The 24,514-nt window shown below is 38.0% G+C and overlaps 1 protein-coding gene across 1 annotated transcript in view; it reads left to right on the forward strand.

Annotated features, from left to right (window-relative positions):
- Positions 1–2,229: 2,229 nt before the first annotated feature.
- Positions 2,230–24,514, forward strand: part of LOC102221850 (polypeptide N-acetylgalactosaminyltransferase 14) — a 136,090-nt gene continuing 113,805 nt past the window's right edge. The window contains exon 1 of the mRNA XM_023347863.1: positions 2,230–2,657. Within this exon, the coding sequence (XP_023203631.1) occupies positions 2,502–2,657 (156 nt within the window). The 5' untranslated portion in view covers positions 2,230–2,501. The remainder of the gene's footprint in view (positions 2,658–24,514) is intronic.

The following is a 24,514-nucleotide window of genomic DNA, read 5'->3' on the forward strand; positions in this document are numbered from 1 at the left end:
GATGCTTGTATTGTATTGCTAAGTTTAGCAGGCAGCACTTAGGGACCAGTAGTAAAACCTGACTGTAGCATTAGCTTTACGTCTGATGCTGCAGATGTACTATTGAAAAGACTCAAGTTAGTTGGTAAACTCAAAAACAAATCAAGTTATTTGAAGCTAAAAAATCTTTACATTTTGAACAGTTATAATTAAAACAGGAAAATATTACGTTCAGCATATTTTCTAAAAGGCCGATAATAAAAAATGAGACAGTTTGGAAAAGAAGTTGATGCAGATTCTTACCTGAATTGTATTAAAACTGCTCACAGTCATAAGGAATGCAAAGAGTTATAAATCTGCATTTAGCTATGCAATACATTTCTTGGATAACTGTCCTTCAAGAGTGGGCGCAGCTAACTTTTTATAAAAATAAAAGAACATTTTGGGTCTTAAAAAGGGCAGGAACAGATTAAAAAAGGAGATGGGATTGAATTTGAGCTGTCCTGTGAGATTAATGCCCACTCGCCACCTGCAGGACACGGTGTGACACCACACTGGGATACTTTCACTCAAAGGTTAATTCCCTGGAAAGCACAAACATGTGAGATGGCTGCTTCATTGTTTCTTCAAGGTCTTCATAAACACAACAGTACCTGCAAAAGCAACTTTACTTGTGTCTAAAACACAACATTTGTTGTGGGAATATCAGAAATACAGATTTTAATTATTATAAAGGTAACATGAAGCTGCAGAAACATTTATGTTTTTCTGGGTTTTTCATGCACAATGCCAATTTTTGAAGACAATATAACGTATTGTTTGGGCAGATCTGTATCTTTTTCCAAGCTTCACTGGAAAATGTAGTTTTACTCTGCAGTTGTGTTACCTCACCACTAGATGGCGGACCAAGATAGTTGAAGGGTTTTTCTTTCTGAGCTCTTTCCTGACATAAATGGGATCATTTTTTATATTTTGCTCCACATGTTTTATTCATGAACTCTAAGACAGAGCTTTATCCTCAGTGGGATGTCTGATAATTTATTGAAATAAAACGTGGGATCACTGACTCTCTTTTTTCCAACTCGATATTAATGGGACTGCAAACGGAAAGCCTTCGTCTCTCCTCTGTCTCTTTCTACCACTTTTGACCATGTTTATCTCATGTTCTCCATTTGTATTTTGTTCTCTGTCTTTTTCTCTTTCTTTTTCCCGTCTTTCCAGATGTTTTGTTGCAGCTGGAGACATTTTTTTTTTCCATTTCTCAGTAGGAGCTGGGTAGATATCTGTGATCAGAGTTCAGTCTCACTTTGACCTCATGTCAGCCATGTTCTGCTGTTATATTCTGATTTGTGACTCAGCAGTGAAATCTATTTTAAACTTCAGAAACACATCGCTGCTGACTGGTCACTACACAGATGTGCTGCATTTGTGTCTCAGGTGAGAAAGATAAACTGATTATGATGAAATATAGATTATTGCATATAAATAAGTCCTAAAGCTTGGGTTTCTGCTTGTTTTTATCTTTTTGCTGAAGTTATTTGCTCCTCTACCTCCTCCCTGAGCCACTATTGCCTCTGAAAAAATACACGTCTTCTGGAAAAACGACCATTCAGCGCCAGGCGGAGGGTCTTAGTGCTGTCAGTCATGCTTGTGTATGCGCTGCTAATGGTGGAGAAACAACTTACCATTCTAGAAAAACGATTTATCAGCCGTCATCAGTGGACACGCAACTAGTCGGAGCATTCATGACAGCCTCTATTATGGTGAACCAGTTGTAGCATAGCAGAGAACAAGGGGGAGAGTGTGAGCAGCACGTACACAAGCATGATTGACAGTGCTAAGACCCTCCTCCTGGCTCTTATTGTTGTTAGAGCCAGTTAGCACTGGAATCACTGGGAGAAGGCAGAGGAGCTTGACACTGCATAACAGGGCGGCTCAAATCAAATTCTGCTCAAGGCCCCACAGAACCTTGGGCCGGCCCTGCTTTAGAGTCCTGAATACAAAACAATGTCTAAGCCAGGTATATCTTTCACATTTATGCTTTTAGTTGGTTTATCGCTCATAATTCTTATAAAATACAATGAAATTGTGTTACAACGTGAGAAAATGTTCCGCTCTGCGGTCCCACACCAAGCGGCACACCTGGTTCTCCTGCAGCCGCAGACACTCACATGTCGCCCAGCACTGGAGCAGCTGAGTGGGTGTCGGCAGGTGGAGCTCCGCCATCCCATTCAGACCTGCAGGAGGGTCCAGGACTACCTCAGAGAAACGCGCTCAGCCACTCACTCCGCACTCGCGCACCGACCTCACCCGCACGTGGACAGCGCGTCAAGGAGCGCGCGCGCGCGCGCACGGTGTTGAACAGCCAGCGGGTCCGGACGGGCTCGTGTCGCCTCAGCTGGAGGAGCTCCCTCTGCTTTTATCCGCTTCTTTTATTTCTTTCTTATTTAAATTCCGGTTCCTAAAATGGGATTCTGACAGCACCCGGGCTGCGGGCGCCGTCGGCTCCTCCTGACCGGAAAATGAAGCGTCTCTGTCGGAGGCTGGCGGTGGCCGTGGCGGTGCTGGTGTGGCTGGGAGCGCTGGTTTACCTGCTGGTGCTGAGTCGGAGGAAGTTACCGGAGCTCGGTGCGGGAGCTGGAGCCGCAGCCGGAGGCGGAGAGACGGGGAATAACCAGGTGAAGGAAACACACACACATGCCACTTTGTGGTTAAACAGACTGAAACTGATGCTGAACGGTAATGACAACACTGATAAGTTTGTCCAGATGTTTGTTTTTATTCGCTTCATGACGTTTACACATCAGAACAACGTAACTCTCCGTTAGTGTTGAGATTTTCAAGTAAAAAAAGAGATTAAAGAACTGATTTAGTAGACATTTACTTTGAATGTTAGTAGAAGAAAACTTGAAATATAAGATGATAGACTTCATATGTTGAATTTGAAAAGAAGTTAAACTTCCTGGTTACTTTATGCTTTATTTTTCTAGGGATTTCGTTTAACTGCACATTGCTAAGGACATTCAGTAAAGTAAATTCTCTAATGTGTGCTGGTTAAAGTAATTGGTGACATAAAACTGAAGGACTAGATGTAACCAAACATCCTTCAAAGTGCCGCTTTCTTTCAGATAGCACCCACAGTCAGGCTGTTTAAACTTTTTATTACTTTTTAAAAAGCTTTACGTCCTAAGATATAAATATTTTAGATAGATGGAGATAGATAAGACTTTATAATCCCTTGGGAGAAATTTTATTTCCAGCAGAAATACACAAACAGTTTTTGTCTTTGCTGATTTGCAAACCACTTTATTTCCAATTTCAGACTCTTCAGCTCATTCTGACCTGTTTCACTGTAACACGGGAGTTATTTCTGTTGTTAAAGTTTATTATAAACCTTTTCAAGATAACTGGACTGATTTTCAACCTGGGTTTGTGTCTGTGGGATCTGCTTCATTCTGTAATCTGTAGAATTCAACTTGTGTAGATATCCTACATTTAAGTTATCAGGAGTGTTTTCAGGAATCTTGAGGAAGATTTGGAGCACAGTATATAAATGCAACGTCATTATGTGTGAATTTCCGATGCTGTTTGATGAAAGTATAAATTTAAAGATTAGTTTCTTTGAAACTGAAGCTTTAAAGTTTTGTTTCTGTTTGTCTGAAGAAGTAAAGTATCTTAACTATCACGTGTCCATCAGAACCAGTTAGCGGTTCTGTTTGGCTTGAATTTAATGACTGTCTGCAACTCTGAGATGAAAGGTTTTTGGATGTAAAAGCTGTTTTATTGATGTTTTTGTGGAAGCGATGCTGCGTATTGAGCTCCTTCGTTTGCTGGGATTCAGCCATCTTTGTCTTTTGGTAAAATGTGAATTTATAAAGCAGGAACGCTGCACAGCTGCATGTTTTTTAGCATTCTCTCTTCATCATTCTGCAAAAATGTAAATATTATGTTCCTCAGATGTTTGTCGCTGCACCTGAGCTCAGCTTTTATAACTGAGCTGTAAATGCAAACTGGATGCTTTCACAGAGGTCTGGGCATATTTTGTGTGAGAACACCTGCACTGTGTGTTTATGCTTCTGTGATGATCTGATGCAGTGAAGTGGAAGCTATGAGGCGAGAACTGTTTGAGGTGAAAATCTGTTTTGATATCTTGCGTTGTAAAGAGCTAAGCTGCAGCTTTAAACTGTGAAGCCAACTTTTTTTCCACACAGTCCTGCAGTGGAAAGGGATTATTAAATCCATCTGAGCTTGGCTCCGTTATGGTGCTGATTGTTGGTCTCAGTATACAAATATAAGGAGATAAAAGTCCAGCTGGTTTGTATAATCGCTACTGAATTATCTCCTAAAGTGTTTATTTAGATATTTATTTAGATGCCTGAGGCTCTTCCTTGTATTGAAAATTCTATCAGCTAAATTAGACAAATTTGACAGTTTTTTAAGAGTAACATTCAGATTAAAAAGTGGCATTTTGATCTAAATATATCAATATTTGTACCACTGCAATTGTAATATGCTCTTTCATGTTATGATGCTTTAATATTTTCTTGATATTTTAGAATTGAATAAAATTCCTGCTTATACTTGTACTGTTGAGAAATTCTTCCTGCTAAGTGACGAATCAGGATCTTTACTGGGTGGACTTTTTAAAAATTAGACTCTGGGTTTAAATTTATAATTTACTGCTTAAATAAACACATGTTTTAGTGTTTAAAGTTTTTTTTTTACCCCTTTTTAAACAGCTCCACAACCTGACTTCGTGTGATTTGTGCGGCTCTGACGGCTCAGCCTAATGTGCTTCGTGTCTCTACTTGTCTCAAAAAGCAGACAAGAGAACGACACTGAACTCTGATTTTTCCAAAACAAAATGTGATTCATCTCCTGGACATACTAGTATTGTTTTCCGATGAGTTTACATTTTCAGTTTCAGTCATGGTTTTGTTTAAAAGCAGCTTGGTTAGTTGTACTTGTCAGTAATTCTGTTTCTTGAATCATTTTTAAAACAGATGGACGGCTCTCTGCTGAGCTAAACTTGGAGAAATACTGAATGCCTGAAGGATAAGAGAGATTGTCTTTTTTGTTTAAATCATTCAACTTCCTCTTCATAAATAAGAATCAACTTAATGTAATGTGTGTGCGGCGTATTACAAAGTGACTCAGTGCAAGTCATTTTGTCATCACGACTTGCACCAATATCATCACGTTTCGCTAATATTCCGATTCTGAGAGTTTTCAGGATGAAAACCTCAGTTTGATCCTGTGTTTAAAATAAACGTTTTCAGAGCAGTTTTGTCTTAATTTTAAGGTTTGTGTGAACAAAACGTGTTTTCAGATGGTTTGTTTTTCAGCTGTTGAAGCTGAATTTTCTGTTGCTGTAAGTTGACGTGAATACATTCCTCTGCTAAAAGTCTCAGTATGAAACGTAGAGTGAAATTAAACTGCTCCAGTTGGAGATAGAAACAGATGCAACCACTGTGGCACATCAAGAACAGAAAAGAGGGAGGAAAAAACTTGTGTGGACTCGTTCTGCAAACTCTGAGCTAATGAGTGAATCTCAGCTCTTTCTGCAGGAGTGTGTGGGCGTGTACGTGTGTGTGTAAATGAATGGATCTTTTCAAGTCATGACACACGTGTTTAACTCATCTCTGCTACTTGTGCCAGATTCAGACTTGCCAAACTAATCCCACAGAATTTCACAGCCAGTGTGAGGCTGTCGGATTTGTCAGCAGGTAAAGGTGGCCTCCTGCGATCATTACTCTGCACACAGTCTGCTTCTGTTGCAGGAATAAGAGGAGCTAATTGGGATTCATCCAGTGTGTGATGGCTTATTATCTGAATACACGTTGGAACTGAAGCTGGAGTTACTTTGGACCAGACCTGAACGTTTCTGGGACTGACTGTTTCGTTGGTGCTCAATAGTTTTAATGCAACTCAGCTGTTTTCAGGGAAATGAAAGTGAAGGAGCATTGTATCTAGAATTAGCATATCTTCAATAAAGTAAGTTCTCTTCTCTGGAATGACTTCCTGTCAGGAAAAAGTTCTGGACTTTGACTAGGCCATTCCAGAACTTTGATTTTCATCTGGTGCAGCTGTTCTATCGCTGATTTTTGACCAGCTGTTTTTGGGTGTAACTTTTACCTACAGCTGTTTTGATAATCCACATCCGGTTGCAGGTTAAGTAAATTTTTTTGTTCATTTTTCTGTGTAAAAACAAACTTAACTATTACAACATAAAATGTAATTGTTGGTCAGATTTGAGCTTTTTCTTAAATAATTAGAGTTTGTTACACTTTGCTGTCAGAATTGAGATCAGCTTAGAGTCACAAACAAATAATTATATCGACATAAAGTTGCAAATTTATTGACCTGGATTTTCTGATCAGTAGTAGTTCTGGACCTTTGAGCTCATCTAGAAATCTTTAGGACATTTGAACATATAGATAAATTCAGTTTTAGTTGAAATAAAACATAACATTTCAGAATCAATAGACTTTTAAATGTAACTTTTGTGGAAATGTTTTTTTTGGGGATTAAAATTCCTAATTCTGTTCCTGCTAAATTCATTTCCATGTTTTGCATGTAATCAGAAGTTGTTTACACAGGCTCTTATTGGCTTAATCACATGTTAATCACATTATTAGCGTATATGTAAATGCAGGCAGTGTTAGTGTTGGGTAACTATCAGCTGGAACGGTGCAGAGGAGCATAAATACACAGCAGGTCAGAAACAATCAGCAGGTCTGTTCCTCGTTTGTGGCTCTGAATAAACATTAGACCCTGTGTTTGTGTGTGTGCCTTAAATAAATCCCAAAGGAGGCGTGTGTGTGTGTGTTATTTATGTTTCTCACCCATCTTGACTTCTTCTCCGACGATTCGCAGGCCTTGCTTGTTAGCGATGTTGTTGTTTACTCAGTTTTTCCTGTCTAATCAAAAACTGTCCCAAGCAAACACTGGAACTGATAAACAAAGTAAACAAAACAATCAAAAACAAAATTAAAATGGATTTTCAGTTTCCATTAACAAAAATTTTACTTGAATAAAAACTAAACAATATAAAGCCAAAGTGGAAATAAATACTGCATTCAACTAAAAGAGTGCAGATTATTATATTGCCCTTCAGTAATAGTTAGATTTAAATAGAGGAGATGGTCACATCGACTACCTGATGCAATAGTTCACACTACATGATTTTTTGCTCCTATTTTTCCCTTAGACAATCTTAGAATGTTGGGACATTTTCTTCTTCTACAATTGTCGCTTGCGATTTTATAACCGATCATTCTGTAGTGTGTGGTGTGTTACGGTAGATCGTCGTGGCCGCTCCGATCCAAATCAGGGGGTTTCCCCGACTGGGACGTTAACGCAGCCTGTTGAATGTGACAGGCAGCCAATCAGAAAGCGAGGATTCTCCTCAGTGTTTTCTGAGGGGAAATTAGGGAGGGGAATCCCAAACAGCTGACGCCGCGCAACCCGAAGTCCAGCGGACATCGGAGATGATACGTGGAAACAACATTAATGTTTATTCAACATTTCGTGTAAAGAATATAGAAATGACAAGAGGAGGAGTTGGAGCGAAATTGCTACCGCAGTTGATAAACCCGGTAACTTTTCAGCTGTTCTTCGTTAACGTGACGTAAACAGGTTATAATGATTTTCATTCAGTCAGGACTTTACGCTGACACTATGCATTGCAGGTAGATTGTAGTAAAGCATCGATTAATGCCTGGTTTTAAAATTAGTTCACTGGACTTGTAGCCATTATTTTGTGCCCATTGTTGGACACCACAGGGCAGGACCGAACCCGATCGAACCGTTATACCTAGGATTTCTGTCGGCTAATGTGTGGTCTGTCAGGATTTGAAAATGGGCCGACAATCGGCAGACAGCTCTAAGATCGTTTAGTGTGCGCTGGGCTTTACACTAAGGAAATGAGGAAGGGAGGGTCAGTGGAGAGCACCGGAGTTGAGCCTTTTTTCATTCAGTGTCATTAACAGAAAGAGAAAAAGGCCGGAAACCGATAATTAAAATGAGGTCGATAGTTTTAATTTATTGTACGATTAAATTATGTATTGTTTATTGTGACAGGCCTACATACACAGATATTTATTTCTAGCTTTCCTACTATGATAAGTCACTAATTATAGGAGCAGAGGTGACGTCACACTGTGTGTGTGAGGAATCACTGCAAAACAGGGATTTATTATTTTAAAACAGATTTATTGACAGTGTAAATGTTTGACCTCTTACATTAGCAGTCCAGATATTAACATAATTTTTTTCTGTCTCTGAGAATGTAAACAATCACCTCAACCGGTAGATTCACAAAAATGTTAAAATCCAGGAAGTTCAGTCACATTTTTCCTTCTTATCATATTTTATTTCCAACACACTCGTTTAGTCCTGTACATCTTTTCTAGTTCTAGTTTAGCTCCTTAGTTGTTTCATTCCTTATATATTAACTTCTGTAAAACACTTTCCAGCTTATTTTCTGTGTTTGTTTCTTCACTTTTAAGCCAGAAACCATCACGGCTGTTGAACTTTGAGATGTTGGATCTCATTGAAATTCTCTCTGCAAACAGGATGTTGTCCGCCTCTGACAGGTTTCTGTCTGTCGTTCCTCAAGAAAAACATGATCGATGCTCCAATCATTGTGCTCGCCTTGTGTATCACAACGCCCAGCCGCTCCACAATAGGACAAGACGCAAACACAATGCCCCCTTACACTACAGTAAATGACACAATTACACACATACACAAACTGGAGGCGCATTCGCAGTTGAAATTATTCATTTCCCCATATGAAATGCGGTTATTGTTCCTTTCTCCTTCCCTCCCTATCAGGAGGTATTCACATGGACAAGAGGAGAGGGAAATGAGTTTTCAGAGGAGCCATAACCGGCTCCCAGGGTGGGAATAATGGTAATAATGTTTTATATGAAGCTCGTAGTGCAGGGGGGCTCACAGGTTGGCTAACTAAACTGGCCTCTGCCACTGAGGGCCTTATCTGTGGGAAAGTCTCATCACCTGGCTGGCAACCTGCTGTTGTTTGAAAGCTTCTCAGGATGAGTCACCTGACAGTTTGGCTCTTCTACTGAACCCAAACAGTACAGTTTGGAGAAAAAACAAATAGTTTATACAATGCAAATATGACAGAGTTACTCAATATTCCTGGATGCTCCTTCTTTACTTTCTGTCATGTTCTGTGTTTTCTGTGTATTTATTTAGAGTTTTCTGTGTCCCCGAGTCTTCGTGTTGCCCTGTCTTCCCCTTGATTGTTTCCCAGGTGTGTCTCGTTTCTGTGATTACCCTCCCGTGTATTTAATGTCACCTGTGTCTCAGTCGGGTCCTCGTCTAATGTGTGGTCAGTCCTTCGTCTTGTCCATTCTGTTTACCAGTTGCTACCGGCGTTGAGCCCTGGCTTCTGCTCAGTCGTGCTGCCTGGTTGTGTGGACTTTTGTGGGACATTCATCATTAAAATCATTTATTCATCCTACCTGGGTCTGCTGCGTCTGCCTCACCACCCCTCACCGCACCGTTTCGTGACACTTTCATCTTGTGAGATTTTTTTGTATTTTTTTTCACTAACAAATTTGTTTTCTCCACATAGTTCAATATGATAAACCAAGCAATCTGAAAAAAGGTTGATTCCAATTTCATTAAATAGAAAAAAATGACTATATTCCCAGATAATTTTTCTTTCCCTGTCCATCAACTAAACATGATGTCAGGAAGACATGTGACCACGATGCTGCTGAATATTTTACAAACTCTTTTTTTCCTCTTTCCTTCATTATAATCTCCCCGTCCGCCACAATGAGCTTTAGCATCTCTGCAAATAAAACTATACATCAAGTTAGCGTTGAGGATTATTGAAGTCTAATTAAGAGACCAAATATATTAAATATGAGTGATTTTGACTGATGGCAGGTGAAATATAAAGTCTTACTGAATATTGAATTGAAGCACTTCATTTGGATTGAGATTCTGTTCATGTTAATATTGCAATACACATCAAAAGGCTGATCAGTGTTCAAATAATAACTTTTGTATTTGTACTTCAAAAAAGGGCCAGAAAAAAATGTGTTTGGAAAAGTATGAAAGTTTGACATCAAAATGTCCAGGAAGTCTGGAAGCATGTTTGCCTCAAATATGAAATATTGCATCATCAAACCTGCTCCAACAGTAGAAACACCTTTAGCTTGTGTAATTTGCTGTGGTTAAGCAACATGGACCAACAGGACTCCACCTGGAGTTAGTTTGGTTTTCTGATGAGTCATATTTCATCACAGTCAACTGAACAGGCTGCAGAGTTCTGTTTGCTCTGCTTCCTCTCTACACCCCAGTGTAATCTTGAAAAGGTTTGCATTAAATACCAATAAAGTCCATCGTAATTTCGTGATCTCAGGTTTATGTTGTGTAATGCTGATGTTCTGGCTAAACCCAAAGGCTCCATGCTTCCTCACTATGGGCACTTAAACGTTGGGCTGCTATAAAAGAGCACATTGAGAAAATTACAGATAAGTAAGTGAGGTGTTTTAGAACTGCATTGATTTCTTGTTTTGCTCCTGCAGGTTTCAGCTAAATGAGCAGTCTGTCTGTATATTACACAGACAGCCAATTTGCAATCACTGTGCCATTCCTGCAGCAGCGAGTGTGCTTCCTACAAAAATCTAAGAAAAGCATTTGCATTTTTAGCCTGGCTCATTCCTTCATCCTTTATAAATGATTCAACCAATTCTTAAAAATAAATAAATAAAAAAAAAAAACTGCAAGAATCGGTATAATTGGGATTTTTTAACTTTGAGGATGCGGCGCAATCAAACATGTTTGACTGCAGAGTTATTGGAGTCTACAGTGTTTGCTTTTGTTTCCAACATCCTCAGATAAACACAGACTGAAAAAAGTAATAATTCTAGTTACAGTTATAGCTATGCTGTGTCTCTAAATCAACATGTACAAATTAATTTCAATATTAAATATTATCTGTATAATATTTGTTTTGCTATTACTGAATAGTGGCTGCTTTTAAAAGGCCAACCACCAGAACTTTTTAAGGATATTTTTTAAATCTTATGCTATCTGATTCTGATCTACAAATTAATCAGGAACCAAAAGGCTCCAGAACTGGAGGGATAAACAAGGAATCTGTCGACCCGTAACAGATAACCTTGGAGAGAATCAACTTTAAACTTTATTTTCAGGGAGGATTTTCTAAAACGCTGCTTCAGAAACTCAGTTTGATCCAACTTATTTTTTTAGCAACAAAGTGATTCCTAGAAAATGTTGGTCTTAAAACTTGACATTAACTGGTAGTTCTCAAACTTTTCAACTTTCTGCCAACAAACTAACAGTGGAGGAGTTTTGTCATCCTGTCATTTATAAAGCAAAGTAGATTTACTAGCATGGCACTGCTAATACACACGGGGATTCAAAGTGCTTTATGCAAAAGTAGCATTAAGTCGCATATGTGCAACCAAAAATTGATAGTATTTTGTCTGTCATTCTGTCGCAATTTGTCAACAAAATTATTATTTTACTTTCAAAACAGTTTTATTGAAAAAGTTGTCTCCATACACAGTTTAGTTGTTGTTTCTTGATTAAAACATCCTAAAGCTAAATAAAGAAATAAGCTTTTTACTGCTTAAAGTGCATCAAAATCATTCCTGGATCATTTGTAGCAAAGGATGCATCTGCAGCTAAAATAGTTTTAACATCAAAAAGCCCTTTATGCTTGACTTAGCATCAGTACAGTGTAGAGCTGATCTAGTGTTTAATTTTTGGGTAAACTAATTATTAATTGGATAGCAAAAAATGCCTAATAGATTTTTATTTTTGCAGAATTTGAACCAGGTGACATTCTGGGTAGAACATATTTACAGATAAAGGTTTTTTTGTTTTTTCTTAAATGCAGAATATATATATTTTTGTACAGTTTTGGCTTAGTTACCCCTCTAATGTGTATAATGCTGTTAACAATTGATTACTAAATTGGTTCACGATACTCTCAATAATAATTAATCACAATTAATCCAAATAATCATTTCAGTTAAACCAAGCAGGCCTCAAATCTTGCAGACGTTATTACAAATTAATCATTACTAAAAAAAAAAGGTATTGTATGATGTACGTGTCTGGTTTTAAATAACAGCGTGGCATTTAAAATGTGTCTGCTTTTGTTGAAATCTTGGTAGTTTGAAGAAAGGTTCCTGATAACTGGTCAGCTTTATGTTCTTGTCTCCTCTGATGTCCCACTTTAAACGTCATTTTCAGCTGAATCTGGGCTGCTTTGTAAAATGTCAAAATGGTCTGATAGAGGAAAGTACAAAGTGTGTGTGTGTGTGCGTGCAAAGGCTGCATGAATAGCTCGGTAATTGTCTGCTGACATTTGTGCGTGCTGGTGTGAAAATTGTAATTCTCACCTTGATGTATGAAGGATTGAGCTATCAATCTACTTTATAGAGAGTGGAGTGGAAAAGGAGGATAAAGAGAGTTGGAACGAAGGATAACAGAGACATTTGGAGCAAAAATGTGACGACAACTTGTGCAGAAAGTCGGAGAGAGAGAGGGAGTTCAGTAAAAAGGAAATTGGACAGAATAGGATTGTAAGAGAGAACGAGAGAAGTGACACAAAGGGATAAAACCACATTTTTAATGTTTAATTCCTGAAAAGTATGAAGGGAAAATGATATCGTCTAGAAATATATGAGCAGGAAGAGAAGAGCTAAGAGATAAAGAGCTAAGAAGCAGAATCACGTCCAACTCGAGGAACAACAGCAAGTCGACAGGGAGCAAATGAACTGGTTCAGAGCAGACAGAGAACAAGCTGTTTTCTCTGTCACCAGTCATTTGTGCTCCACGTGTCATTTCTCCATTCAGCGCTGGTCACAGCCAGCTTCTTCTGCTTCAAGCCAAGCTTTCATCAATGCAATCACAGCATTTTCTGGCAGGTTATTGTTTATAACATGTCAGAAATCACTAAGCAGTGGGGCGACCATGCAGGCCCGTCTTTGTGTACAGTTTGCACAAATTAAGATGATCTTCCACAGAGCGACCGCTTTTTCTCTCATCACTGCAGGATGTTGTTTACAACTTGGTTTGTTTCCAGTTATTCTAACGCCTGCAAAGCTTTGATTAATGTCAGTCAAAGGCCAGCTGGTGGTTCATGTGCAGCTTAACTGACTCAAAATGAAAAGTATATTTGTAACATCTTACTTTTTTTGTAAGGGTTAGTTTGGCGTTTCTAATATTTCTGACTTCCTCAGTTTGAAGAATCAAAGTTCTGATTGTGTTGATTAACTTTGAAGGACTGTTGTTGTTTGTACTTGGTGAATAGTCCTGGCTATTTTCTCTTTTTCCAGAACATTCTTATCTTAAAAAGTCAACATCCGTGTGTAAAGTGTGTTTGCAGAGAAATGATGACACCCTCCTCACTTTTTGTGAGGAGGGTGTCCAAATTTGACTATATGTCCAGAAGGAAATCAAGAACATTTAAAATATTGTGATGTTTCAGCAGTCTTATGCAGAAATATTTGCTTTACGCAAGCAGACTGTCAGAGGAAATGACATCGATGGGATCCACACACATCTGACAAATATGGAAAACTCAGAGCACAAATACTGTTTTAAAATGTCAAATCATATCCTTCCCACTTATTCATTCTATTCTGACGCCCACAGTCAGAAATGGCTCCATTCAAGTGTAATTGCATTTTGTAGCATTAAGTTAACAGATAATGTGTGCAGAGAAACAGACATGAGAGCTCAGACATCCATCCATACACACCAGCAGTGTGTGAGGAGTTTTCTGCTCTGCTGCTGCTCCACACTCTGTGTGCTAACTTATGCATATTACTACACAGTGTGTTGACTTTCTGTCTCTACTACTACTCTAAGGGCTGAAGAATAAAAATAATGATCACCCACCTCCATTAATACACAGAAATGCAGCTCAAACTCTCTCAACTTTTAAACCTGGCACATTCTGTCTCTCCTGTTAGAAACACCAATGTCTTAATTTAACTTTATCTGATGTCAGTCAGAAATTGTCCCTACTTACTCTACAGGTGGCTAAATGAAGGCATCAATGTGACATTTTATGAGATCCACACAAACAGCCAAGAAAAATGAAAAATACGGTTCTCTAGAAATTATCGCCTGGGTTGCTGACTCCTCCTGGGTCTCAGGAGGAGTCTCCACAGGACACTGTGCTTCATGTGTTTTTTCAGAGCAGGTTGCTGCCCAAATATTTGCCTGTAAAAACAATAAGCAAACTCTTTTCCATCAAGACCAATTGCAGATATTTGGCAAAGGATCCAATTTATCAGCCGACCATTAAAATCGCCTGACTTCCTCTTACACTGATTTGGTGAAGATGAACTGAAAGCTCCAGGCTTTCACCAAACACTGCTGCAAGATTATTCTGATAAATGAAACAATTAACTTAATCATGCCTCAATGCAGATGTGTAGAAATAAAGACATTCATTTGGATATTTATGCTTGCATTTCAAATCCTAATGAGGCTCTTCTGATGTAATTTCCTATAAAGTCTCATATTAATAATCCAAATTGCAGAAACAATATTCCATTTAACATTACAGTCTGGCTGAAGGATTTGAGTTGTTTGAGTCCCCAAAGTTTCTTTTTGCTTTGTGACTGATGCTAATCCCTCTTCAGGGTTTTATTTCCAGTCCGACACGAGGCCGAGGAAAAAAAGAAGCAGATACATTTCTGATGTTTGTACCGCCGTTGTTGTAGCCGTCATCTGAAGCAGAGCACGTTCCAAGCTGTCAGTGTTGTCATAGTTGTTATTGTTGTGCTTGCTGGGGCTAATAGCAGATATATCCGCTCCATTAGCTGTTAATCTCTTCGCCAAGAGTGTGAAGAAAGCAATATAACCAGGAGGATTCAAGGAGGACTGATATGTCCAACAATTCCTCAGCTCTCCTCTGGAATCATTTCTTTCTCCATTTGTCCACTCAGAGATAAACGCGGCTCCACACACCTACAGAAACCTTCACACATCTGCTGTCAAAACCTTTAATGAGTTTCAATCTTGTCTCTTCAACTCAAAGACTGTTATTAGTTTTTTTTTTATTTGGGTGCCATTTATCATCACATTTCTTTGCAAAAGCCTTGATGAAAATTAAAGGTGAAGCAGAGAGGGAGTGGATTTGTGTTTCTGTGTGAAAGGAAAGGGGTGAGAGGAAAACGTGGAGAGAAAAAAACAATAAATACACAATGTATTTTGTCTCTTCTGTGAAGTTTTTTTTATTAATGCCTTTTGCTGAGGCTGAATTATTGCCCTGCTTGCAAGCTGCTCTGCAGTGTTTGCTGCCCTCCCCTCTTCATCTCACACAAACCCACTCTGAGCATTTCTATACACACACAGCAAAGGGAGGTTTTCCAGAGGCAGGTGAGGAATTTCGAACAGCTATGATTCGATAAGCATTTCTGAAGACTGCAGTCTGGATGTTTGTGGATTAGAGAGACATGGTGGGGCAGGAATGTCTCCTGAATTATAGATGTAGGAAGTTTTATCAGGCAGAACAGAAAGAAAACCTCCTGCATTTATAGAAGTGTACATCGGTTTTGGTTTGGTAAGCGCAACCTCGGCTGAAACGTGGAAATCAAATCCTTCAAACTGCTAAGATTTACTGACACAGGGAAGACGTGGAACGAGTGTTTGTGCTTGTCTTTAACAGCAGTTTTGGATTTCTGTCGGCTTTCTTAGAAAGGAAAGATTTACAACTTACAGGTCAAAGCTTTAAGTGAAGATGGAGGAAATTGAGGAGGAAGAGAAGCTGATTGGCTGAACCGTTTCACCAACATTATTCCCAAACCTTCTTTGAGGCAATTTTGGATGAAGCATTTGTCGAGACGTTTGATGTGGATGTTTATTACTCGAACAATAGAAAATCCTCATTTTTAAAAATTATGCCAGCAAATAGTTTGGTTTTCTCTTCCAAGGCCTGAAGCATTTTACAGTCTTTAAAGTTTTAGATATTAAAGTAAAAATATGATGAACTTGACAATCAGTCGTTGTTGGGATGAAGCCTTGTGGCCAAATCCACACAAATGGTTCAACAGAAACAAAATCCTGCTGGAGCATTTTGTAAAATTGTTCCAACCTTGTGGAATATTAATGGAGAAGACTTAGTGCTGTCAGGTTTTCTAAAAAAGGTTTGCTAATATTCATAGTGGCTTTATTAAAAACAATTAAAACATTCAGGCTATGCTGCTTCTGCAATAAAATATCAATTTACTCACAGGCGCTTTAGTAATCCTTACACAGGATGGCAGTAAATGTTGCCAGCTCTGTATACCTTTTATGATTCTTGTAGGCCAATATTTAATCATCTGTTTTATGTTGAGTGCACAGCATGTCAGCATCTTTGAACATAAGCAGATAAATATTGAAAGTTTTGGGAGCAACACATGTTCCGTTTAGTTTAAAATGAACATTTTTAAGAGGCTTATTTTATACCCACAGCATCTCCTGACACAAATCCTCACACTCAGAAAATAAAGACAATGGATGTGCTGTGATTTTTGGCTGTGTTTACAAGAAAAATAATCACACAGAGAAAAAAAATGACAGGATGTTTTGCGCTATGTTTTCGCTCACACAGTGCATACTCTCCACTGGGACAAAAAACCCAGAAGATCAACCCTGCACATGTGCAAACTGCTGATTAATAGGAGCTGCTGCTTCTCTCTGCTATTGACTGAACGGAGTTGAAGAAGAAATGTGCAGCATGCTGAAAATGCTGGTGATTGGTCCAAAAATATGCAACATCTATTAGGAAACGTGTTGATTTAAAGTTTAAAGCACAACATTGACTGTTGATATCTTTACAAATTTGATAAGATAAATCAACCATTACTCTGTACTTGTATAGGGTTTAATAGAAAACATCTCCATGTAGTTTTAATAATTTTTAGCAGTTTATTCTCCATTTTCTTTTTATATACATGTGAAGGGTAAAACCTGCGTCTGTACAAGGTAACTTTTAAATCACATCCCATCTGTCATCTCATAAATATGCATGCAGACACACACCTGCACACGCACACCCACACACACACACACACACACACACACACAGAAAATAAGCCTTGGTTGTTTTTCTTCTCAGTTCTGAACTTGATTGAACAGAGATTTAAAATCTTGCATGGATGCAGGAAAAATTCTGTAAATAAAAGACGAAATATACAGAAAAACCTATAAATACAGATATCTGTGAATGTCGTCTGCTCTGCTTCTCATATGAGCTGTGGTGGATGCTTTACTGTCTGGCACTTTCCTGGACCATGAATATGCAATTTGATCCTGTGTTGATCCCTGTTGGGACTCTCCACCTCATCTCGGCTCTGCTGCCTACACAACCAGGTCAAAGGTCGACTGCAGAGTGTACAAAACCTGAAGCAAGAATCTAGTTCCTGAAATTTAATTTCTATTCTTTATCTTGTGACTGAACCTGATCTTCTTTAGCAATAGGCTGCTTTAGTTTTTTATGGTAATGTCTTAAGAAAAGAAACTAGAGTTTGAATGAAGATTTGTTTGCTCTGCTTTTATTTCTAATCATTCTGTACCAATAATAGGCAGATTGGTGGATTTGATGGGTTGTACCCAAATAAGAGATTTTAGCTGATTGAGATGATGAACCATTTTAAAGGGTTTATCATATCATGTTACCACAGCAGCAGCTTTAGGCTCCATGTGTTGGTTGGACCAGATCATAGTAATCAGAGGAAAAAACACAGATTTTGATTTTTGTGTGCATCCCATCACATTTGTGTCTGGTTAAAGTAATAGCACAGGGTGGCATATTTAGAGGCAACTAGCAGGCTGTCTAAAATTAAAAACAAATATCAACAAGGTGCTAAAAAACTGATGAAAACATTAAGGATGTTTCAGGAAAGCTGAAACTGATGAATGAGGTGCAGAAACCTCCCAATTTTAGAGAAGAAATCCTCTAAAGATGTGATATTTATGTCTGTAGGTCCAGTGATATATCAGCAGAACTTTAGTTTTCATAAAGAAAACTTACATTTCTGCTTAACTTGTGAGACATTTGGTTTCCACTTACCAACTCACACAACCTTCAGTCATAAAATTATGTTGTTTGTCCTTTAGTAGTGATTATGTCACTTTTAGTCAACGTTATATTTTATGTTATGTTTATATTATAGATGAAAAGCTAAAAATGCTAAAGTTCAAATGCTAACATTAAAAAACATGATGTAGTTTTATTATTACATATTTACTAATTTTCTCTTCCAATAATGAGCAAAATCCAATCAAGTCTTTGAATTTATTTTTTAGGTGCCGTTAAAAAGCTGCAGAGTTAATATCAAACTTCAGCGTTGGATATATTTTTTCCATTCATGCAGTTTATCAGCTTCTAACAGAATTACAGAAAAAAACTCTTTTACATTTAGATGTAAAGATCTTAATCTTGATCTGCACATTTTCATCAACGTTTTCTCCAGTTATTTATTCCGCTGCTGTGAATTTGGCTCTGCTTTTAGAGATGAAGTTATTGTAAAGGGTGTGTTTGCTCTTTTCCAGAAGATAATGTCAGGTATTACAATCCTTATCAGTTTTTAATAATCACAATGGTTGGTTTAACCAGAGCAATAATAAATTAAATATCATAATGATTTATATCTTTCACTTGCTGTCCCTCATCTCCTGATCTGTGATTAAAACTCTAAACTAAAGAGAACAGACAGATTTCACTTAGAACTAAAGACAATAATAATGAGGTTTTTAATGATCAGAATGATTGATTCTGTTTGAAAAGGACTGTGTGAACATTTTACAGATCAGAACCTGACAACCTGATGTGAGAAAGAAGTTCCTCTGTAATCAAAATGCAGTTACTCTCAGGCTGAAGGTTTGTGCTCAGATATTTGGATGAATGCGTGTGTGTGTGTGTGTGTGTGTGTGCGCGTGGCTGTGTGTGTGTGGTGAACCAGAAAATAATGTAGAAACCAAACAAGCTGCTGCTTCAGGGAGCGATCTATACTCAGCCTTAAATTGATGACAGAGATGCTTGTGAGCGTATGAGTGTGTTCTCCTGGTTTCTGCTGGGCGAAACAGCGTTGAAGAAAGAAGATGAGAGAGAAAATGGATGAGGTGGTGTTTGTCCTACTGTGTATATTCTCTGTCTTTGTGTAGTAGTATTGATGTTGGGGTGCTCTCCCCAGACCTGAGCTCAATAAGCCCTGACTTCAAACAAACAGCAGCCACTTCACCCAGGGAGGAGAGCAGAAAGAACCAAGAGGTGAAAAATAAATGAAGACAAAGGAGAGAGGGCAAGAAAATAAGCAAGTGTGTCTGGCTGCATAAAATAACAGAACAGAAGAAGGAGAGATGGGGAGAGATCAAGAGCAGAAACATGAATGTGGGTGGAAGAAAAGAGTTTAAATGGAAGAATAGATACAAATGGCAGGATGAGAAACATAAAAGGGGAACAAAATGCTGCATCTCATGTTGCTGATGCAACCAAGGCTTTGATTTCTGTTTTTAGATCAGAAACACCGTCTTCCTGTCAAATTAGTGTGACTTTCCGCTTTAAGTTTCCCTGAGCAACTTGAGCATCTTCTCCCTATACACAACAATATAGCAGAAAATAATAGTACACATCCTAACTGACAGCAGAGCTAAAATAAATGCATCAGTGGCTTAAAAACAATGACAATGATGAATGAAAATACCTATTTTCATCCATCATCTGTCCCTTCTTGTTCCCAAACAGCAACCCAATCCTCGTCTTATTTACCTGCAGCTGCACAAATGTTAGAACAAGAGCTAAAATGCACATAATGATGCAATAAATCCAGTAATGAGGAGACGAAGTAGAGAGTCTGAAATCACAGAAACTCAGAACAGTTTGGTTGTTTTTTATTGGAGTGCAGATGAAGTTTCAAAATATAAAACAAAAAAAGCTTTCAAAGCCAAACAAGTCATTCATTTTTTGATCTCTAGCCAGTAATAATTTTACTTGTAAATTTGTGGTAAAGCACTTTCCTAGAACAGTATGAAGGAATGAGTGAAGCGCCTCTGTTGTAGACTGAGTTGTAAATAATTACTGGTGTTCCAGCAAACACAGAAATCTGCAATCTCTGTGTTTGTGAAAGGAAAAAAATCCAGCATGGCGAGAAACAGGCTGTAATTTAGGAGGAAACTCTATTTTTTTTCCCTTAACTCAACCCAGAGCTGAGGGAAAATGGAAACGAGCCAAAAACAAACAAAACCACCCAAATACTCCTACACTAAGCTGAAGAGGTAAACCTCAGTTTCCTGGACAAAATTTAGATAAACAATACTTTCACTGGAATGACTTGAATGAAATATTTCACCATGCATAAGATCTGTTTATATGAAATTTGTTTGCATGTATACATCTCACCAAAAAGTGTGGCATTTCCTTAAATACTGCAAACAGGCACCGTTTTATGTGACTTAGTGGTTCCAAAGAGCTGCGACTGTTTGCCTGCCTGGTTTGCAGGAATGTAAAAGTGCAAATGATAGATGACTAGATCCATATCTCCACCTTCCATAAAGTCTGAATGTTGGCAACAATTATTTTCACTGAAAAAAGATTTGGAGTAAAATTTAGAATAAGATTGCAGGGCAATTTCTTCAAGCTTTTTCTTTAATCCAGAAGAAACTTGATTGAGAACAAACTGCTTCTTTCAGAGGCTTGGATCACAAAGCTTTAGGGTCCAAAAAAAGATATAAATAAAAATAAAATATAAAACAAGCATATTCTTCACTTGGAACCCATAAAACTGGAGGATGTAATTATTTTTACATGCTAGGATGGTGGCCAAGAAGGGTCAATAAAATGTAAAAACCACAACACAACAGCAAAAAGCCAGAAAATGACTGGAATGGAAGATAGCGACTTTCTCATAAATGATGTTAGCATACAAAACAGAATTTGGTGAAATTGAAGCTGTGCTAGTTTATCATGACTTTTCTTTTAGCTTAATTTGGTTTTAGCATCACATGAATTTGTTTTGCTATTGCGTTAATCTTGATTAAATAGGTGTAAAAGAGATGAGTTTTTATTTTTAATCTTTTCGGGTATTATTAAATTCTTATCAATAAATTTGTCCTGTGGTGTTTTTTGTAGTCATATTAATCACAACAACAACAGAGTTTTTGAGTCACAGAGTTTCCCTGTAAAATAAACTTTTTGTTTGTTCTACTTCGCCCCGCCTGATTAAATGCGACATGAAGCAGTGATCCACAGCCACTGGTGGATCACTGCTTCATCTCCTCAGTGAGCTGAACTACAAAGAGCGATGGCACCGCTCTGACACTCATCTAAAGATCTAACGTTATCTTACACAGCAGTTTGCTGTTTTCTGGGATAACAAGATTGTCATAAAACAACAAGAAAATTAATTGGTAAGCTTCAGAGACCAGGTTTAGGAAGGAAATCAGGTAAATTAGTTGTCGTGCTGTGAGTTCGTCTAGCTCTGATGTTTTGTTCAGCATCTGACCCCAGTGTGACTAATCCCTCCCATCTCTGTTTTCTTTTGTTTGTTTCTTTAGCCTGTATAATCTGTCTTCCGGATGCTTATCTCTGTGCGGTTTTTGAATTAAGGATTTCACTTCCAGCTTTTGCCACATAATGCTTAATCCGCTGCTAAAAATTCATATTCATGTGTTTGCCTCATTTCTGCAGAGCATTTTTCTTGTTGCTTGTGTATTTCGCACGACTAAATCCTCAAAATATATTAAGCATCTCAGCATGATTTTGTTTGTTTGCCATTTTTATACAAAATATCCTTTAAAGATTTCCTTTCCTATGATCAAAATGGCTTTAAAATATTGTTATATGACAGTAAATCCATGAAACTATACAGAAATCAAATGCTTAATGGCATCTTGCTCATACATTTACAGCAACTGCCAAATTAATTGCCACCCCTGGTAAACGAATGAAGAAATCTTGAAATGAATTCATCCCTCATGGCAGTGGCTTGATTTCACACTAAAAAAATCTACATTTTATTTGAGAACATTTATTCACTGGGAGAAAAAAATCCTGCATTAAATGTTTATGATGCATCTTTCTAACAACCAAGAACTAATTGTAGATTAGATTGTTTTTGGCTTTTATATAATATACCACAGGAAACTGAAAAGCTGTTGATTTACTATAAGCTTGGTTGGATTGTTGTGGCAATGATGACATCGACATTAACTGCAAAGTTTTTAAATGTTTAAAACGAGGCTCAGTATTTGTTCTGATTCATGTGGATGAAAACTTTTCTTAAACCGATCCCATGTTTCATGATATTATTTTTTAAAACAAGATATTTGTTTTTATGAAGACTAAAGCTGCATTTTGATTTAAAAAATGACTATTTCTTAGATTTTCTTTTTCTTTACAATGGAATTAATTTGTTCAAATCACAGATGTAAATTATCCTGTTATGATGACATATTCACTTCTTTTAAAGGTTTTTACCTTAAAAACCCCTACAGAGCAAACGGTGAGAGGGGAGTTTGCTGTTTTGTCTGATCATTTTAGAGCACATGACTAAGGAAATTTCTCCTCCTCCTGATAACCGCCGTCTCTCTGACTTCAATTTGCCTCTAAGCAACAGAAGCAAACTAATAGAAATAAGACTTGTTTTGATGCTTTATTACAGTTATTACAAAGGTGATTCATCACAATATAATAGAGGAGATGACACATGCATGTTTGTGTGTTCATGTTGTGCAGCCAAACAGGAGATAATAAAGACACAGACACACAGGAGTTATGTCTGGGATGTAATAGGTAATCCATCATCTGGCGCCGATTTTAACGTGATGAAGGAACAGAATTTTGCAGAAAAAGATTTTTTTCTGATCTCTGTTTCATTAAAAGTGCCTGGCTCTGTTTCATTTGGTTGTTCCACATTGTGCACAATAAGCTATAATTCTTCTCCTTTTACACACAAGCAAGCACAAACACGTCTTCAAAGGAAAATTTTCTCATTAGTAGCGGTCGCCCTTCCTCTTTAATTCTTCAGCTCTTTGCCTTTTGCACTTGAATTGCTGTGACAAGCTGTGACGCAGAGCCTCACTGAAAATATAAGACGCCTGATGCCGACAGTAGGACAACGGAAAGCAGCTCGTAATTCTAAAGGATAGTCAGACTTTGAACTAGCTAAATCTATAACCATATACCCGACAAAATGACTTAAGCATTAAGAACAGAAATGTGTATGAAATTTAATGTAGTGTATCTTCTGTCCCTTTTTTATTAAATTCTAGCAACAGGAGACTCATAATGGTAGTTGAAACCCTGCTGACCCGTGTCCAGAATTCCCAGAAGAAGTTTTAAGTTTCTATTTTATCCCGTTTCCCCTGGCCGTGTTAATTACATTTCAGCTCCCAGAGGCTGGAATAATAGTTTTAACTCACATCTGTGGGTTCTGTAAGGTGAGAGGAAAGAGCAGCAACATTTCCTCCTAGAAAAGAGACAACAAAAAGATATTAACTGAAAGGAAGAGATTTTCCCAGGTTTTTGTTACAAGTTTCAACTCTATCGACTGAAATGATGCATCATCACATGGATGCCATCTAGTCTGCCTAAAATGTTGCCGTGATGAGGTTAACATGAGGTGACGTGGTAATTCCTGTTTGAATTAAAACTGTAGGCTAAAGCATCACCTCATAACCAAATCTAATTAAGATGACGTTATTTCTTGTCTATTCTTGAATTATCTCCCCAGAGCAGAGTGGGAGGAATATATCTGATCCAATTATAAAGCTACAGATAACATGAACAGGTTGCTTTGAACCATGAGTAGCCCATAGGGTCAAAGGTCAGTCACAAATCTTTGTTCCAAACCCTTCAGGCCCAGTTGAATCTTTGGCCCCGTCCCGATATTGATCCTTCTCCCCTCTGTGAAGTACAAGCTTGCAGAAATCGTAGAATTGACGGAACTGGTTACATCATCGACTAGCGCCTCCGTGTTGTAACTGCAACATCCAAAATGACGAGACTCTTTGCTGTTTTGCTAAAAATGACAGCAGATCTACAACAAGTAATGGATTTTAAATCTACATTATTGGTATTTCTGCTTTCCAAAGTCATTGCAGGAGAAATTTAGCTGTTTAAATTTGGTTTGTTATGTCTTACTGAATACAGAGCAAAATTGAATTGTGTTCACATGTGCACAGTAAGGTGAAGCAAAAATTATTTTAATGCGTTACATTTAAAAACGGATTTTTTAAAAATATGAGACGCAGCACTGCCATATTTTCAGCTTTTAATTCAAAACATCACACACGCTCAAACCCCTCAGCAGGAACGAAGTTATGAAGGGCATCAGAGTGGAGGGGTGAGGATTGGGACCGGGTCTACGTCTGAGTGACTTACAAGTGACCTTGATCCAAGTCTCAGAGGTGAATCTCATTTTCTGTTTAAAGTAAAACCGGATGGATGTCACATGGTAGAGAAGGTTCAGCTCCAGGTCTTTGCTGCATGTCTTCCCTGTTCTCCGTCTCCTATTCCTTG

The sequence above is a fragment of the Xiphophorus maculatus genome, chromosome 15, assembly GCF_002775205.1.
Source record: "Xiphophorus maculatus strain JP 163 A chromosome 15, X_maculatus-5.0-male, whole genome shotgun sequence".
Lineage (NCBI taxonomy): Eukaryota > Metazoa > Chordata > Actinopteri > Cyprinodontiformes > Poeciliidae > Xiphophorus > Xiphophorus maculatus.